Source organism: Lissotriton helveticus, chromosome 1_1, assembly GCF_964261635.1.
Source record: "Lissotriton helveticus chromosome 1_1, aLisHel1.1, whole genome shotgun sequence".
Classification (NCBI taxonomy): domain Eukaryota; kingdom Metazoa; phylum Chordata; class Amphibia; order Caudata; family Salamandridae; genus Lissotriton; species Lissotriton helveticus.
Window position 1 is genome coordinate 1,427,851,918 of NC_136057.1, and position 18,651 is coordinate 1,427,870,568.

General features: G+C 50.3%; 1 protein-coding gene across 1 annotated transcript in view; it reads right to left on the reverse strand.

Annotated features, from left to right (window-relative positions):
• Positions 1-704: 704 nt before the first annotated feature.
• LOC144764150 (complement C3-like) overlaps positions 705-18,651 on the reverse strand; it is a 604,987-nt gene continuing 587,040 nt past the window's right edge. The window contains exon 46 of the mRNA XM_078650287.1: positions 705-970. Coding sequence (XP_078506413.1) covers positions 835-970 — 136 coding nt within the window. The 3' untranslated portion in view covers positions 705-834. The remainder of the gene's footprint in view (positions 971-18,651) is intronic.

An 18,651-nucleotide genomic window follows, 5' to 3' on the forward strand; every position in this document is an offset into this window, starting at 1 on the left:
GCGACTGGGCTGTGACCCCTAGGGTGTGAGTGTGCCTCTCCTGCCCTTCGATTTCGGGTGCTTTGCTGAAGTTCTAAGATCTTTTTAGCGTTTCTTGTTGCTCTAGTGGGTGTAATGTCTAATATTTATGTGTTTCCCCGGTCATCATTGCTTAATTTTGCTCGTGACAAAATGTCACTCATAGTTGTTGAAATGTCACTCTTAATGACACTGAAATTATGAACATGTCACACATAGCGATTTGAAACCTTGGCAGCTATGAAAATCGGTGATATCCAGAATAGTTCCAGATCTCTGCAACAGGCGCTGTACACACACTGAGGTATGTTGTACCAGGAATGACGTGTGATGTGTGACGTACTCACAGATCTCTGCAGTGGTAGCGCTAATTCCCGGAGCTCCAGCACCAGGGTTGAACCTGTAACCTGTCACCCACACAGAAAAAGAAAGTAAACTTTTGAGACTTCTTTCAGAGATTGGGACCGGTAATAACCCCCCATACAGACTGCTGCAACAAGATCATTACTTCACTGCGCTATTCTACTGTGTTGTTGTCCGCCATTTAATTGTGGTAGCGATCGATAAGAAATACACAGGATAAAAATGAACGCAGATTTTTTTTTATTTGTGCAAGTTACTTTTGCAAAGATTGTTACTCATTTTCAGTCTCGGGACGCCATCTGGTGGGATACACCGGCCAATGAAATATAAACGCTTAGATTTACACCGACCTATGTCTCCGTACTGCCTGCCTTCGAACAGAGTTCATTGTTAATCCTTTGTCGCCATCAAGTGGCTAGAAGATGCCTTGCTCGCAGCCTCATCCATATTTTCTCAACTGGTGCACCCCTGGGAGATAAGCGTCTGAATGAACTGTGCCAAGTCCGTGCACTCCGGCATCACCTGCTGATATCCGCACCGCGGCGGCACCGCCTCGATCCACATCTTACTGCCAATCAAATACGTCATCCTATGGAAAAGCGTCAACATTAGAGTGCATTTTATTGGCGTAATTAATTAAAACCATAACAATATATTGCAGTTTCTAAAAAGAGTACAATAAATGCTGCATTTTTATAGAAACTACACCGACCTTTCCACTAGTTGAACATTGTTATGGAGGTGACCTGACTAGTCTTGTTTTTCCAAGAATCTAAGCACAGATTAAAATCTTCTTTAACAAATGCCATATTTGATGACTTCTGGGCGAGACCGGTTGTACTATGTAAGTGTGTATAAGGAAATATAGATTTACTATTTCTGACTCCACATCTACGTACCTTGAAGATATATGCATCACACAGGTAAAGTGAGCCTCCCAACACTTCGTACTCAGCCTTGCTCTCCCTGGAAAATAAACTTGATTCTCTCATTTCTTCCATTTCCCAGCCTGTAGCGTCCATCTCACTTCTTAGTGCTAAGATATCCCACTTCCCTAACAATCTCCCGAGGAGCTCCTTGCTCACGCACCCCATTAAAGCCAACCACAGTCTGTCCTCCACCGACATTGCCAACTTACTGGCTAGCTACAAGACTACCAACGTCAATTCCCCTCCACTCCCCCCCCCCCCCCAATAATCCTACTCAATTCTTTATTCAGACCATCTCCCCTGTCAGATCTAACCAGCCTCCCTCTTCTTCCCTGGCACACTCATACAAGAATCTTATCCCTATCTCCCTTAATACCCCAAACACCCCATCACCAAAACAGTTGCATCAGAGTTGCATTGTTTGCTCCACAACTGCAGATCTGCAATCAAGCACAAACTGGAAATTTCCGACACTGTCACCCACTACAACCTTGACATGCTCCTCCTCACTGAGACCTGGTTTAATGACTCCTCCCATACTTTGTTTGATCTTCTGATACCTACCGACTACTCCATCCTCAGAAACGACAGAACTAACAAAATTGGGGGAGGTGTCGCTATCATCTTCAGAAAATCCCTTCAAATTAAAGCCCTTCCCACCATCCTCTTCTGTGCATTCAAATGCCTATCTCTAGAACTTCAAGTACATCACAGCTCACCTTTCAAGTTCCATGTCATCTACCATCCACCCGGTAACTGTTCTCCCTTTTTGGAGGAACTCACCGACTTCATCAGTGACCAATTGTCTCAAAGTGACAGACAGATCTTCCTGGGTGATTTAATCTACACTGGGGCTCTTCGGAAGACTCGGCTGCCAACAAGCTTGCCATCATTCTCTCAGCCAATGATCTTTTCCAACACTGCTCGGAAATTACCCACTCTAAGGGCTCAATTCTGGACTTTGTTATATCTAAAGCAGACCTGCTCATTATTGCTCCCCCTGTCCATGTAGACTGTTCAGACCACTTCCTCATTCCCTTCCATTTCCACCTATTGCACGTTATAACTCTCGGCCAACCCAAAAGGGCACCTACCTGGTTCCGCAACATTAAAAACATTGATCTGGGCACTCTGTGTGACTCTGCTTTGCAATATCTTCCTAGACTAGACCCTAATGTGGATGTCAATGATATCACCTCCCGTTGCCTCTCAGTCCTAGCAGTCAAAATCGATAAAGTCGCTCCATACAAAGCAAAAAGAAAAGACCCACCCCTTAGCTTCTTGGTTCAATAAAGCTCTCTATGAGGAAAGGAAAAACCTTAGAATCTTGGAGAAACAGTGGAGACAGTCTCCTTCCACCACCAATCTCTCTCACTTACGTTCGGCAAGATCCAAATACCACAAGCACCTCTGGTCACCCCACACGCCGCACAGCTCCCCCTGTGCCTCCGTGACCCCTCCTGCTGCCTGGAGCCCACCGCTGGTGTGCCCCTGGGACTGGTATTGTTGGTATTGTATTGTGCTGCTGTTCCTGTCGCTGGATTTTGTTTTTTGGTATTTGTATTTTGTGGTTTCCCCTCACGCCCCTTGATTCTCCCCCCGCTCCACGCCCCCTGCCGCTGCTCCCCCGCCCGTGTTTCCTTCTGTTATCCCTTCCCTCGCCCATTGGCTACCCCGCTCCTGCCTCCCAGCTGCTCCTCCCTCCCACTTAGCCTCTTATGGAGGAAGCCGCGCAGGAGCGCAGCGCACGCGCGCGCGCCAAAGGCAAGCCCATCTGCGCCCGTCCTCGCCTGGACCGCGCCTGGCCCTCGACGATGCCAGCCCACCCGACGGACTTACGACGCCGCCACCCTCCACGCACTCAACACCAGCCGGAACCCCGCCTGCTACCGAGCCATCCGGAAACGCACCCACGGACCCTTGACCTGCCAAGCCTGCAAATTCTCCTGCCTCCGAACCTGCACCGCACCCGCCAAACCAGACACCAGCAACAACCACCTCAAGTGCATCCTGCTCAACACCCGCTCCGTCCACAGGCACACCGTCGAACTCTGTAACCTCCTCGACACAACATCACCAGACGTCGCCTTCCTCACAGAAACCTGGATGAACGCCTCCTCAGCCCCCGACATCACCATAGCCATCCCGGATGGCTACAAGATCACCCGGAGGGACAGCGTCAACCAAACCAGAGGAGGCATCGCCATCATCCACAGAAACACCATCCGAATCACGACCAACTATGACGACACCCTCACCGCCGCCGAGCACCTCCACTTCCAGATACACACCGACCCCAAGACCACCCTCAGAGGCACTCTCATCTACAGACCCCCAGGACCACGCACACAATTCAGCGAAGCCATCGCAGACTTCATCAGCCCGAACGCCCTAACCTCCTCAGACTACATCCTCCTAGGGTACCTCAACTTCCACCTGGAGAACAACAATGACAGCAACACCGCCACCCTGCTGGACAACCTCGGACTCAAGCAACTGGTGAACACCCCCACCCACTACGCCGCCCACACGCTGGACCCCATCTTCTCCTCCAGCAAGCACATCTCCTTCAGCCACTCCAGCGGACTACACTGGACAGATCACAGCTGCGTCCACTTCAACTTCAGGAGAACCACGACCCACCACCACCCGCAACAGGTTCCTCTAAGACGCTGTAGCAAGATCACCGCCGACCAGCTCACCACCTCCCTCAGCCAGAACCCTCCCACCAACGCGACGGACCCCAACGAAGCAGCCCGCAACCTCACACAGTGGCTCACCAACTGCGCCGATGACCTCGCACCACTGAAGGACCCTCCCAGCAGATCCGGCAGCAAGAAAGCCTCATGGTTCACCAACGACCTCAAAAACTCCAAGAAAACCTGCCGCACCCTCGAGAAAGCCTGGCGCCACGACCCGACAACAGAAAACATGACAGCCCTCAAGAACGCCACCCGCAAACACCACCAGCTGATCCGCACCACTAAAAGGACAACATTCAAAGAACGAGTGGACAACAACACCCACAACAGCAAGGAACTCTTCAGCATCGTTAAAGAGCTCTCCAACTCCAGCGCCTGCAACAACGACATCACACCCTCGCAAGACCTCTGAGACTCACTCGCCTCATTTTTTCACTGCAAGATAGCCGACATACACAACAGCTTCGGCGCACAGACCACGCACCCAATCACCAAACCAGCGCCCCCACCACCACCCTCCACGCCTGGACCTCGGTCAGCACCGAAGACACCACCTGCACGATGAGCACCATCCACTCCGGCTCCCCAACCGACCCCTGTCCACACCACATCTTCAACAAAGCCGACTCCATCATCGCAAACCAAACTCCGGGACATCATCAACAGCTCCTTCACATCCGCCACCTTCCTGGAAACATGCCGAGCTCAGCGCCCTCCTGAAGAAACCCACCGCGGACCCCACGGACCTCAAGAACTTCCGACCCATCTCTCTCCTCCCTTTTCCTGCCAAAGTCATCGAGAAGATCGTCAACAAACAACTCTCGACCTTCCTCGAGACAAACGGATCCCTCGACCCCTCACAATCCGGTTTCCGAGCAAACCACAGCACCGAGACCGCCCTCATCGCAGCTACCGACGACATCAGGTCCCTGCTCGACAACGGGGAAACTGCGGCCCTCATCCTCCTGGACCTCTCAGCAGCCTTCGACACCGTAGGCCACAGCACTCTGATACAACGCCTCAGCAACACCGGAATTCAAGGAAAGGCCCTGGAGTGGATCATCTCGTTCCTCGCCGGACGAACCCAGAGAGTCCGCCTCCCCCCGTTCCGATCCGCGGCCACCGAAGTCATCTGCGGCGTACCGCAAGGATCCTCGCTCAGCCCCACCCTCTTCGACGTCTACATGAGCCCCCTCTCAGCCATTGCACGCCAACACAACCTAAACATCATCTCCTACGCGGACGACACCCAGCTGATCCTCTCCCTCACCATCGACCCTGCCACCGCCAGAGCCAGCCTCCAGGAAGGAATGAAAGACGTCGCGGAATGGATGAAGCTCAGCCGTCTGAAACTCAACGCAGACAAGACGGAAATCCTCATCCTGGGACCATCCCCCTCCGCCTGGGACGATTCCTGGTGGCCCCCTGCCCTGGGCACCACCCCCAAGCCAACGGACCACGCACGCAACCTGGGCTTCATCCTGAACTCCTCGCTCACGATGACCAAGCAAGTCAATGCCGTCTCATCATCCTGTTTCAACACCCTGCGCATGCTCCGAAAGATCTTCCGGTGGATCCCCACCGAAACAAGGAAGACGGTCACCCAGGCCCTCGTCACCAGCCAACTGGACTACGGGAACACCCTCTACGCTGGAACCACAGCCAAACTCCAGAAGAGACTCCAGCGCATACAGAACGCCTCTGCGCGACTCATCCTGGACATCCCCTGTCACTGCCACATCTCTGCCCATCTGAAAGACCTGCACTGGCTCCCCGTCAACAAGAGGATCACATTCAGACTCCTCACCCACGCACACAAGGCTCTCCATGACATGGGCCCCATATACCTCAACAGCCGCCTCACATTCTACACGCCCACCCGCCAGCTCCGATCCGCCAGCCTCACCCTCGCCATCGTCCCACGTATTCGCAAAGCCACCGCCGGAGGAAGATCCTTCTCCTACCTGGCGGCCAAGACATGGAACTCCCTCCCCACCCACCTACGGCTGACCCAGGACCATCTCTCCTTCAGGAAACAACTCAAGACCTGGCTGTTCGAGCAGTAGTGACTCCCCCTCCCCCCAGCGCCTTGAGACCCTAGCGGGTGAGTAACACGCTATACAAATTTGTTTGATTGATTGATTGACGTTCCATGAAAAAGCATCACATTTCAGATTCCTCCTCAACTCAGCCAAAAACAGACCCCAAAAACTTTTTTACCTCATCAAAAACCCAACATGCTCTCCCCAATCCATCAAGCCTGTGGATTCTTCAAAGAAAGCAGCAGAATTCGCTATATTCTTTGATGAAAAGGTAAAATCACTAGTGGATCAGGTCTCCCACCCCAACCCCATTAAGGAGCGAAAATCCTTAGTCTCGTGAGAGAACTTTGCCGCCATCTCGGAAGATGACCTCCTCAAGTGCAGTCTTGAAACCAAACCCTCCAACCATTCTTATGACCCTATCCCTAGTGGCATGGCCATTGATTTCTACACCAATACTCTCTCTTACTGGACCAGACTAGTTAACCTCTTCCTCAGTCAAGGCTCCCTTCCAGCTGCCCTCAAAACAGGACAGGTTTCCTCTCTTCTAAAAAAACCTTCCGCAGATGTGAACTACCGCAACAACTTTCGCCCCATCACCAACCTCCCTTTTCTTTCTAGAATCGCAGGAAAATGTGTTGCAAAACAACTTTCCTTACATATTATGGATATTAATCTCCTTAACATGTTCCAGCCTGGCTTCATTCAAAATTGCAGCACTGAAACAGCCCTGCTGCAAGTGCTTGATGATGCGCTGCATATACTCGATTCTGGAGAATCGTGCGTTCTGATTCTTCTTGACCTCTCTGCAGCCTTTGACACTGTTAATCACAACACCCTCCTTAACACTCTTCAACAGAGAATAGGCGTGGAAGGTACAGTGCTTAAATGGTTTGACTCATTCATCTCGCACAGATCCCAAATGATCAAGATAGCGAACTGTCTTTCGTCTCAATTGGCGGTAGGTCAAGGCATCCCTCAAGGTTCTATCCTTGCACCCACTTTGTTTAATCTCTATCTGGAACCATTAGGGAACCTCCTAAGTAAATCTGGGATCCACTACCATCTCTATGTGGATGACACTCAAATCTACCTCAAGGTATCTTCCGCACACGATCTTTCACTACTCAACTCCACTCTCAACTCTATTCATAACTGGATGTTAGCTCACCAACTCATTCTCAATCCCACCAAAACTGAATTCCTCCTCCTATCTACCTCTCTCTCCCCTCCTCCGGTTCAATCCTGGATGGATCAGCTGAATTTACTCTACAATAAACCCATCATTGTCGACAGCGCTAAATCCCTAGGTGTCATACTTGACAAAAGCCTCAACCTAATCTCCCACATTAACTCCATTGCTAAGAACGCACGTTACCAGCTGCACCTTCTGTGGGGGATCCGTTGGTTCTTCCCGGAGAAAGACCTAAAAACATTGGTCCAATCGCTAGTTCTCTTTAGACTGGATTACTGCAATTCTATTCTGACTGGCTTACCTAAATCTCACCTCGCCTCCTTAAATCAGTCCTCCATTCAGCAGCTCGCTTTATTTCAGGGTCCAAACGAGGCGACCACTTCACTCCTGTCCTGTCTTCTCTTCGATGGCTTCCCACGAGGTAAGATCTATTTACAAAACTGCCTGCATCACCCATAACGCCTTGCACACTTCCTCCCCTCGTTACCTGGTGAATAAACTGAAAATGGCAGGAGGTTCGAGATCTTCTCGTAATGCAGAAAAGTTTCTGCTTGAGCCCCCCTCCTTCAAAAGGGAAAGATCAACAGCTCAATTGTTCTCGAATAATGCTGTGAGAATCTGGAACTTGCTTCCGCCAATACTCCATGCCACCACCTCCATCCAGATCTTCAAAGCTGACCTCAAATCTCTTCTCTTCCAAATACACTTTCGGAACTAATGCCCTCATTCTCAGACCCCTCTAGGAAGTTAGTTCATCATTGTAAATTTGTAATATTTTCTTGTTCATTCCCCACCCTTTATTGCTGTGTTTGATATTGTGTTATTATAAATTTGTAATATTTTCTTGTTCATTCCCCACCCTTGATTGCTGAGTTTGATTTTGCCTAAATGGTTTTACCCTACCTCTCCTGTTTATTTTTGTAACGTTCTATTTTGTACCTTTTCTCTCATGTAACATAACTGGTTCTATTGTACAGTGCTCTGACACCTTCAGGTAAAGTCTGCGCTATATAAAAATGCATTAAATAAAATATATGTGGGATCGGAAATCTAGACTTACATGCAGAAATGTGTTTTCAATATTTTGCCCTCTATAAACTCTCCCACCGATATTGTGGGTTTGATTTTCAGGGTGAACACCTTTCTTGATCCATGTGTTTAAAAAGGCATAAAATGTGAGTTAAGGTTTCTCAATCTTGAATACACAACATACATTTAAAATTTTTTTAATTTACATTTGCCCTCCGAGGGTAGAAGGTTTCCCCATTGTACTCTCAATTCCCAAATTTGTATTTAGAGAAAGTGCAAAAGGTACTTTTTTTTGTCTTGTGCAAATTCTAAATAAATAATCTATGAACCTGGATTTGCTAGAGATCTGATTTTTCGATTAAAATATTACATACATCTTAATTTGTTCATACATGCCTGTGCCAAGCCTCTTGTACTTTGCATATAATTTGCCTATGCATGGCCGGAGCCTTCCTTTGCCTGATTAATATACCTTATATCAATTCCTTTAAAGTGTTTATTTTGCCCGCCACTTCTTTCCTTATTCTGTTGTACAACTTTAAGATGGATGCCAAATTTGCTAAGCCTTGCCTTTTTAAGTTAAACTTCAAGCGAATACGCCATGGCTGGTCGACCTGGGGATTTTAAATATTTCATGCCATGCTATGACATAAGAAACAGACAAAAAGTCTCGCCCCACTGTGTGGAGATAGTGATGTTAGAATATTGTCTATTATACCGTTCAGTCTGCTAGAACGGTAAAATATTTTTTTCCCTCTGCCCTTGCTTCTATATCTTCTAAACACCATTTGCATCCATGTTGCTTTCAATGTCTAAGAGAACTATCAAGTGTTACATTTTAGCATTTCCGTCCTTAGACAATGGGTGCAGAATGGGGTCCCTCCATGATTCCGGCACCAGCACTGATTGGGCTTCAGCAGTAAACAGTGGGGTGAGCCATAAGGAACAGTAATCTAGATCTGCTGGGTCCCAAAGTGGGAACTATTGGCTTTGCTAATGCTTGCTTGCATTTGGGAAGGGGAGCGGGTTAATGCTGAGGGTGCCCTGTGGGATGATGAGGTTGTGGATGGTGGGCACCATGTACATCTCAAGGCAGGGGGCTGAAGAAGGTTAGGCCATGATCTTCTCCCCCCTCCCCCCATTACTCCTTTACCCCTGTGTAGTCATTGAAAGCTGGTTCAGCGGGGGAGGGAAGGTTAGGGGGAGAAATATAGCATAACACGCATTTGCAATGTAATCAGTCTCTCCTTTGGGACCTTATATGAGTCTAGCTATGCAGCACATTAGCCTGGGTGCTGAAACATCCACTGTTCTTTAACATGGAGGGAAAGTAAGCACCAAACTGCGTGGCACAGCAGGTATGGGAACACATGAAAAAAATATTGCCTTTCAGCGGGAAATGGGATAGTTTAAAGCTCTGTTTGTAATATAAAATAAGGGCCTTCAGTGGTCATATCACTGAAAATACAAGATTTGATAAAAATATTATTGTCTACGGGTGCTCGTTGAAGACAATTTGTATGGACTGGAATCTGGAGAACGCTAAAGTGATTCTGATATTTTACTGACCTCTGCTGGTCGTTTTCTATCAAGAAAGTTAAATGGAAGCAGGTGCCAGAAAAATAAAAAAAAGAAAGTCCCTCAGCAGAAAGTAATTCTGGTATTTTACTGACCTCTACTCGTTGTTTTCTATCAAGACAGTTACATAGCGGCAGTTGAACAAGCAGAAAACAATTCTGGTATTTTACTGACCTCTACTGGTCGTTTTCTATCAAGGCAGTTAAATAGAGGCAGTTGAACAGAAAAAAAGTAGTCCCTAAGCAGAGGCAGACAAGTCCTAGGGCTGATCTCCAGCGCCCACAAAGTACATACACATATAAGTACATACTAAAGTATATACAAGAGGTCTCGAATGCTCAACCTTAAAAAGGGAGCTGGTTAAAAGTGCATAATATGGATGTTTTTCATCTTGGGTTCAGAATGATATCATAGACAACGGGAGCTTCATTCTCATTGTCTAGTTGATGCCATTCGGAATTCCTCAGTGAAAAACTTTCCTGTTATTCACTAATACCCATCAAAAATGTTATATTTTTTCTCACATTCAATAAACTGTTCTATGAGAATAACATGGAATTTCACCTTGGCACTGTAGCAATAGATGAGTGAAAGTCTATTAGTTACCTTGTTCCAAATAATGTCTTATTTGGCCACATTTATTTTACTGGCATGGCATAAATAGGCTAACTCTGCTAACTCTTAATCAGGTACAATAGTGGATTTAAAAATATTTTTTATTGCAGTTTTTATATAGTGCAAACTAGGCCCAACACTTTACATGGGCACAAATCCCATTAATGTTTTAGGTACGGGGGATTAAGTGATGTGCCCGGAATCACAGGATGATGAGCCAGCACCAGGGCTCGAAACTGCATCCCCAGTTCCAAAGTCAGCAGCCATCATCGTAAGGCCCAGTGGTTAATTTGTAAAAAAAAAGTGCTGAAGCTCTCGTCGGGAGGCAGCTTGCACTACCAATTTTTTTCTATTAGCACCGTCTAAAACAGAACCAACTACTAACCATGAAGTGGGGCGCGGATGTGGCGTAATGGCCAGAGCTTTTGACTTCGGAGCTGGGGTACCAGGTTCGAGCCTCAACTTCGGCTCAACATCCTGTGGTTCTGGGCAAATCACTTAATCGTGCCGGGCTTACCATAAATGAATCTGTCCTTACCTGGTGCTCATGAAAAGTGATGTTTAAGTGCTGGTGTTGAGCAGCAGAAACCACTGGCTCAATGTCTGTGGGGCCGTCAGTCTAAGGTTTTCCACCGGTACAACACTGGCAAAAACATGACAGATTGCCCAACTAAGTGGAGCGGACAGACTGACAGTTTGGATGACAGGTTTGACCACATTTGTGGCTGAATACCCTGTCTGCCAAACTCTAAATAAAGCCCCTTGTCTAATAAACATTTATTGGTAAATAAATGCATATATTTAAGCCATTTCGCTAAAAATAAAAGTGAAAAGTGTACTAATCAACACATATTGGTACTTTTAGCACTGCAGCACAAAAGTCCAATTCCATATATTAATATTATAGAACAGCATAACTAACTTGAACAATAACTAAATCCCTCAGAGATTGCATTTTACTGTCACTCCACAGAGGATAGTAATTGGTACATGTTCTAAAGGCTTATTTCATGAAATTTTATTTCACCTTATAGATAAAACCCCTTGTTACATGGATCTCTTTAATGCATTTGTTTATAACATCTAGAGCATGGCATAAACCAAATAAGCAGTTCCACAGAAAGCACGTTGCTGTTTAATACCATGTTAGAGGAGAAGCATCCTCACCCACTTTGGTTTTTGCAGCTCCTAAGGCATCAACAATCATCAATTATATTAAAACTTATAATGCACATTATCTATCTATCTATCTATCTATCTATCTATCTATCTATCTGGCTCTGTATACATCCACATTTAGGAAGCAATGATTCCTGATGCCGTATCCTTCATGTCGAATTACAGTTGGCTTAGATATGCAAGAAGTTTAAAATGACATGAAGGGCAGGACATCCTGCGGCAGAAAATCATTGCTTGCTTGCTTGCTGAGCCTGTACATCCACAAACTCAATAAATGGTACCAGTACCTGAGGGGCTTTCAGCAAGGGACGGATGCCGTAGCAATCCACCTCTTGTCCCTTGCGGAACTGAGAGATTGCGGCAGGCAGCAGGAACCGTTTCCCTCTAAAGTGAACGGCTGGTGAAGCTGTCCTATTTTGTTTATTAAACCTTTCAAAATTTCCAGTACTTATATAAAAATCTGTGAAGTTGCAAGGCAGCCGACTTTGCAATTTAGAACACCTATAGACAGCACCACAAGAGGTATTGTAAAAACGAAGGGCCATGTTTGCTACCTGCGGCCCCCAGCTGTGTGTGTGCCCCTCGCTGCAGCTCACAGCCTCGCTCTGTCACCTGCCTAGCTGCCAGCCTCGCTACTCGTTGCCCCCGCAGTTTCCACCGTAATTTCAGCTGTTTGTATTGTTGCATTTTTGTATTTGTATCTCTTGCCTCTTTTAATTCTTGCCGTCTCCCCCTGCGCCTTCCCCGCTGCTGTCCCCGCTTCTCGCCGCCGCCGCCGTTTATGCGGCCACGCCCCCTCTTTTTTCTGTGCGCTCCCGCCTCCCAGCTGCTCCCCCTCCCACTTGTCCTTAAATGGCGACCGCGCGGCGCAGGTGAGTGTGACCTGCTCCCAGGACACCCCCGCGCCGCACGGCCACCAGCTGTGTGGGTGCCCCTCGCTGCAGCTCACAGCCTCGCTCTGTCACCTGCCTAGCTGCCAGCCTCGCTACTCGTTGCGCCCGCAGTTTCCGCCGTAATTTCAGCTGTTTGTATTGTTGCATTTTTGTATTTGTATTTCTTGCCTCTTTTAATTCTTGCCGTCTCCCCCTGCGCCTTCCCCGCCCCTTTCCTCGCTTCCCGCCGCCGTTCACGCGGCCACGCCCCCTTTTTTTCTGTGCCCTCCCCGCTCCCGCCTCCCAGCTGCTCCCCCTCCCACTTAGCCTTAAATGGCGACTGCAAGGACGCGCAGCGGGCGCGCCGATTGTGCGCCGAAGGCGCGCCAAAGGCAAGCCCGTCTGCGCCCGTCCGCGTCTGGACTGCGCCCAGCGCCAGGACCCCTGGACCCCACCGACGCAAGACGACCCGACAGACCTACGACGCCGCCGCCCTCAACGCACTCAATGCCGGCCGGAACCCCGCCTGCTGCCGGGCCGCCCCGAAACGCTTCCACGGACCCTTCACCTGCTCAACCTGCAAGTTCACCTGCCTCCGAACAGACACCGCGCCCGCCAAGCCGAACCCCAGCAACCACCTCAAGTGCATCCTGCTCAACACCCGCTCCGTCCACAGACACGCCGTCGAACTTTGGAACCTGCTCGACACCAAATCACCAGACGTCGCGTTCCTCACGGAAACCTGGATGAACGCCTCCTCAGCCCCCGACATTGCCATCGCCATCCCGGATGGATACAAGATCACCAGGAGGGACCGCGTCAACCACACCGGAGGAGGCATCGCCATCGTCCACAAGAAAACCATCCGCATCACGAGCGAAGCCGATGACACCTTCACCGCCGCCGAACACCTCCACTTCCAGATTCACACCGACCCAAAGACGACCCTCAGAGGCACTCACATCTACAGGCCCCCGGGACCACGCACACAATTCAGCGAAGACATCACGGACTTCATCAGCCCTCACGCCCTCCCCTCCGCCGACTACATCCTCCTAGGGGACCTCAACTTCCACCTGGAGAATATCAAGGACCGCAACACCGCCGACCTGCTGGACAACCTCGCCAACCTCGGACTCAAGCAACTGGTCAACACCCCCACCCACTACGCCGGCCACACGCTTGACCCCATCTTCTCAGCCAGCAAGCACATCGCCTTCAGCCACTCCACTGGACTTCACTGGACCGACCACAGCTGCGTCCACTTCAGCTTCAGAAAAACCACTACCCACCACCACCCGCAACAGGTTCCTCACAGAAGTTGGAGCAAGATCACCGCCGACCAGATCACCACCTCCCTCAGCCGGAACCCACCTGCCAGTACACCGGACCCCAACGAGGCAGCCCGCAACTTCACACAGTGGCTGACCGCCTGCGCCGACGACCTCGCACCACTGAAGAACCCTCCCAGCAACCCCAGAAGCAAGAAGGCCCCCTGGTTCACCGACGAACTCAAGGACTCCAAGAAGACCTGCCGCACCCCCGAGAAAGCCTGGCTCCTCGACCGGACCACTGACAACATAACCGCCCTCAAACACGCGACCCGCAAGCACCACCAGCTCATCCGCACCACCAAGAAGGACCGACTGGACAACAACGCCCACGACAGCAAGGAACTCTTCAGCATCGTCAAGGAGTTCTCCAACCAGAGCACCAGCAACAACGACATCACTCCGTCACAAGATCTCTGCGACTCCCTCGTCTCTTTTTTCCACCGCAAGATTGCCGACATCCACAACAGCTTCAGCGCACCTCCCTCGCACCCAACCGTCGAACCAACGCACCCCACCGCCACCCTCTGCAACTGGACCACAGTGACCACCGAAGACACAGCCAGCACGATGAACACCATCCACTCCGGATCTCCGACTGCCCCCTGCCCCCACCACGTCTTCAACAAGGCCGACTCCAACATCGCACCCCAACTCCGAGACGTCATCAACACCTCCTTTGACACCGCCACCTTCCCTGAGATCTGGAAGCATGCCGAACTCAGCGCCCTGCTGAAGAAACCCACAGCGGACCCCACCGACCTCAAAAACTTCCGCCCCATCTCGCTCCTCCCTTTTCCTGCCAAAGTCATTGAGAAGATCGCCAACAGACAGCTTGCCGCCTTCCTCGAGATGAATGGATCCCTCGACCCCTCGCAGTCCGGCTTCAGAGCCAACCACAGCACCGAGACCGCCCTCATCGCAGCCACCGACGACATTCGAGCCCTTCTCGACAACGGGGAAACAGCGGCACTCATCCTCCTGGACCTCTCCGCCGCATTTGACACGGTCTGCCACCGCACCCTAATCCAACGCCTCAGCAACACCGGCATCCAAGAGAAGGCATTGAAGTGGATCATCTCGTTCCTCGCCGGAAGAACACAAAGAGTCCGCCTCCCCCCGTTTCGATCCGAGGCCACCGAAGTCATCTGCGGCATCCCGCAAGGATCATCACTCAGCCCCACCCTCTTCAACGTCTACATGAGACCTCTCGCAGCCATCGCACGCCAACACAACCTCAACATCATCTCCTACGCCGACGACACCCAGCTGATCCTCTCCCTCACCAGAGACCGAGACACCGCCAGAGCCAGCCTCCACGAAGGGATGAAAAAAGTCGCCGAGTGGATGAAGAACAGCCGCTTGAAACTGAACTCAGACAAGACAGAAGTCCTCATCCTTGGACCATCACCCTCCGCCTGGGACGACTCCTGGTGGCCCCCAGCCCTGGGGACCGCCCCCAAGCCGACAGACCACGCACGCAACCTGGGCTTCATCCTAGACTCCTCCCTCTCAATGACCAGACAAGTCAACGCCGTCTCCTCCTCATGCTTTCACACCCTCCGCATGCTCCGCAAGATCTTCTGATGGATCCCGATCGAAACCAGGAAGACGGTCACTCAAGCCCTCGTCACCAGCCGGATGGACTACGGAAACACCCTCTACGCCGGTACCACAGCCAAGCTACAGAAAAGACTACAACGCATCCAGAACGCCTCCGCCCGACTCATCCTGGACATCCCTCGACGCAACCACATCTCCTGCCACCTGAGGAACTTGCACTGGCTCCCCGTCAACAAGAGGATCACGTTCAGGCTCCTCACCCACGCACACAAGTCTCTCCACGACCTGGGCCCGAAGTACCTCAACGACTGCCTGACCTTCCACACGCCCACCCGCCGGCTACGGTCCGCGAGCCTCGCCCTCGCCGCCGTTCCACGCATCCGAAGAGCCACCGCCGGAGGCAGATCCTTCTCCTACCTGGCGGCCAAGACATGGAACTCCCTCCCCATCCACCTTCGGATGACACAGGACCACCTCGCCTTCAGGAGACAACTCAAGACCTGGCTGTTCGAGCAGTAGCGGCCCCCTTCCCCCAAGCGCCTTGAGACCCTTCCGGGTGAGTAGCGCGCTATACAATTGTTATGATTGATTGATTGATTGATTGTGGCGCAGGGCAGCACAGCAAGTTACCTTGCTGCGCTGCCAGAAGGAAAAGGCATGAAAGCACCGTATTTACCAATACAGCGCATTCATGTCCTTTCCCCTTGCACAATCTTGGTTTTGGCAGCCTAACTCCAACACTGGCTCCTTTGCACCATGGTGGAAGGGTGCCTGTGTTGTAGGCCAGTGGCAGCTCCTCTGCTAAGGCGGAGGAGCGTCGCCCCACTGCTCAAAAGGAAAAATAAAATGATAATAATGTAACGTTATTATCATTTTATTTTTCCTACTGCAGTCAGTGGTAGGGCAAGGCCAGCCAGAGCAGGGGGAGGAGTGGTTTGCACTCCCTAAGTGCCAGGAGACATGAAGAGGACGAGGATGGAGAAGGAGAAGAGGCAGCGGCCCTCTACTCCAGGTACGTTTTTTTCATTTTTTTTTCAAACCCTTACCCCCCCAGCCCCACCTGCCCCCTCCTGCTGCCCCACTACTCCTGTCCTGTAACAGCCGCTACTGTTGGCGGCAGAATTGTTTTTGTGTCGGAAGGGGCACCATTCTGCGCAAAAACAATCCTGCGAGGCTTTTTCCTCTTTCTATGTGTGCTGCGGAATGCAGCACACATAGAAAGAGGAAATAATGAGGAGAAATAAAATATTACTCCTTATTTAGCCTCACCTGGGGATGGCCAATCTTTTTGGCTCATTTCCAAGTTTACCAAGTTTGGTAAATCTGGGAATGCATCAAAAACCATGGGAGTTTTGTGGGAACACACCAGCCGGGACTACAAGGGACTGAGTCAGGTTTGCCGCGGAGGGACCATCAAGACCAAATTGGATTCTTGGATGAGCAACCCTCCCCCCGATTTCCTGCCTCGTATCCCAATACATTGTATTTTTTCAAGTGTCAGTGAGTACGCCGACACTTTAACCACACACCTTAGTGCGTGTGTAGGTATCACAAAAGGTTTCACGTGGCACCATTCACCTTTGCCACTCACTATTCACTCACTTGGTCCTGAAGAAAGCCCTTTCACTTTTTTAACGGGCTGAAGCATGTAGACCGCCACACATAGTCAACTTACGGTAATAACTCCGGGTTAGTTGCACTGCACATATTGTTTTTTCACCATATCCTGAGCCGCCATTATTAAAGTTAGAGGCAAGGATTCTCAGATATTTTTAACTGTAAATGATCACCTCACACCACATTAATGCACCACATTTGCTCCTCTGTAATCAGGCGTCGTAGCACAACCGGGAGGTACTCGGCCGGCCATTTGGGACCCCATTGATGAAGCATGACACCAGCTAGGTTGGTGTGTGAGGGGTCTTTTTTTTTTTTTGTAAAATTTTTATTTTCAGTTTTCAAGAAACAACACATACAAGAAAATCACCAAGGTGCGACACAATTCCCCTCGGGGAGGACCTGTCTGGGAGCATAGAGCATCAAAGTTGCAACAACATAGGCAAAGTCAGATCTTGGCATGTGCCTCGGCCGTAGCCGCTTAATGGAACAGATCTGTCAAGAGAAAACAGGGTTCAACACAGAGTGGAGCTGGCAAGTCCATAGAGCGGCATAACCCAATCAACCAGACCAGACATCCTTGCTATGTACCTCGGTGAACCATAAACCGATAAACAGAACTCCCCCCCCACCCATTCCCTCCCCCCATGGTGGCGACTCATTCATCTCAACACTCCTTCCGGCAGCAAGATTAGAACTGAAACAGATGAAGGGACCTCGAGGATGCGGGGCAAACAGCGGACGGCAAGCCTTTAGACAGGAAATTCACCAATGGACCCCACTGGAATTGGAAGTTCTTAAAATTACCAAGGAATATGTCCGCCATTCTCTCCAAACTCAGAAGTTTCCACAGTCGTGCGTGCCACAGCGAAATCGCCGGCGCCTCCTTTTGTTTCCAGGCGGCTGCCAGTGTGATCTTGGCAGCACCCAGGCAAAGCCACAAAATCTTCTTGTCTGCCCTGGTCTGGTGCTCGAGGCCGGGCTCTCGTAGGCCCAGCAGGACAGAGGCCATCGAATCCTCTACGGGATACTGCAGAATATCCCTAATGTGCGAGAGAATCTCTTCCCAATAGGGCCGAATCACCGGGCAGTCCCACCAGATGTGGCGAAAGTCCCCAAGAAACCCACAACCCCTCCAACATTTATCGGAAGTGGCCGGGTAAAAGCGATGCAGCCTGGTCGGGCATAAATACCATTGCATAAGAGTCTTAAGGTGGGCTTCCCTGAGGTGAAGCGAGTGATTAAACTTCGCGATATCCCGCCACAACGCTGTCCATTCAGTGTCTGAGATATCTCTCCCCAACATTTCCTCCCATTGCCCCATATATCTAGGCCTAGGCGAGACCGCTGATTTAAGTAGGAGCTGATATAGGAAGGAAATGGCCCCCTTCATAGCAGACGTTCGCAGAAGGAAAGCCTCGAATGGGGAAGGTGGTCTCGTGGCCGCCTCCAGTACTTCCGAAGACGTGGCCCAATGGAGCAGTTGTGCATGGCGATATTGGTCATTCTGGGGAACCCCATAGTCCCTCACGCAGTTAGCAAAAGTGAGGGTAACCCGCCCATGGAACAGGTGAGTCAGGGCCCTACAGCCACCTTCCCTCCATGCATCGAAGTTCCC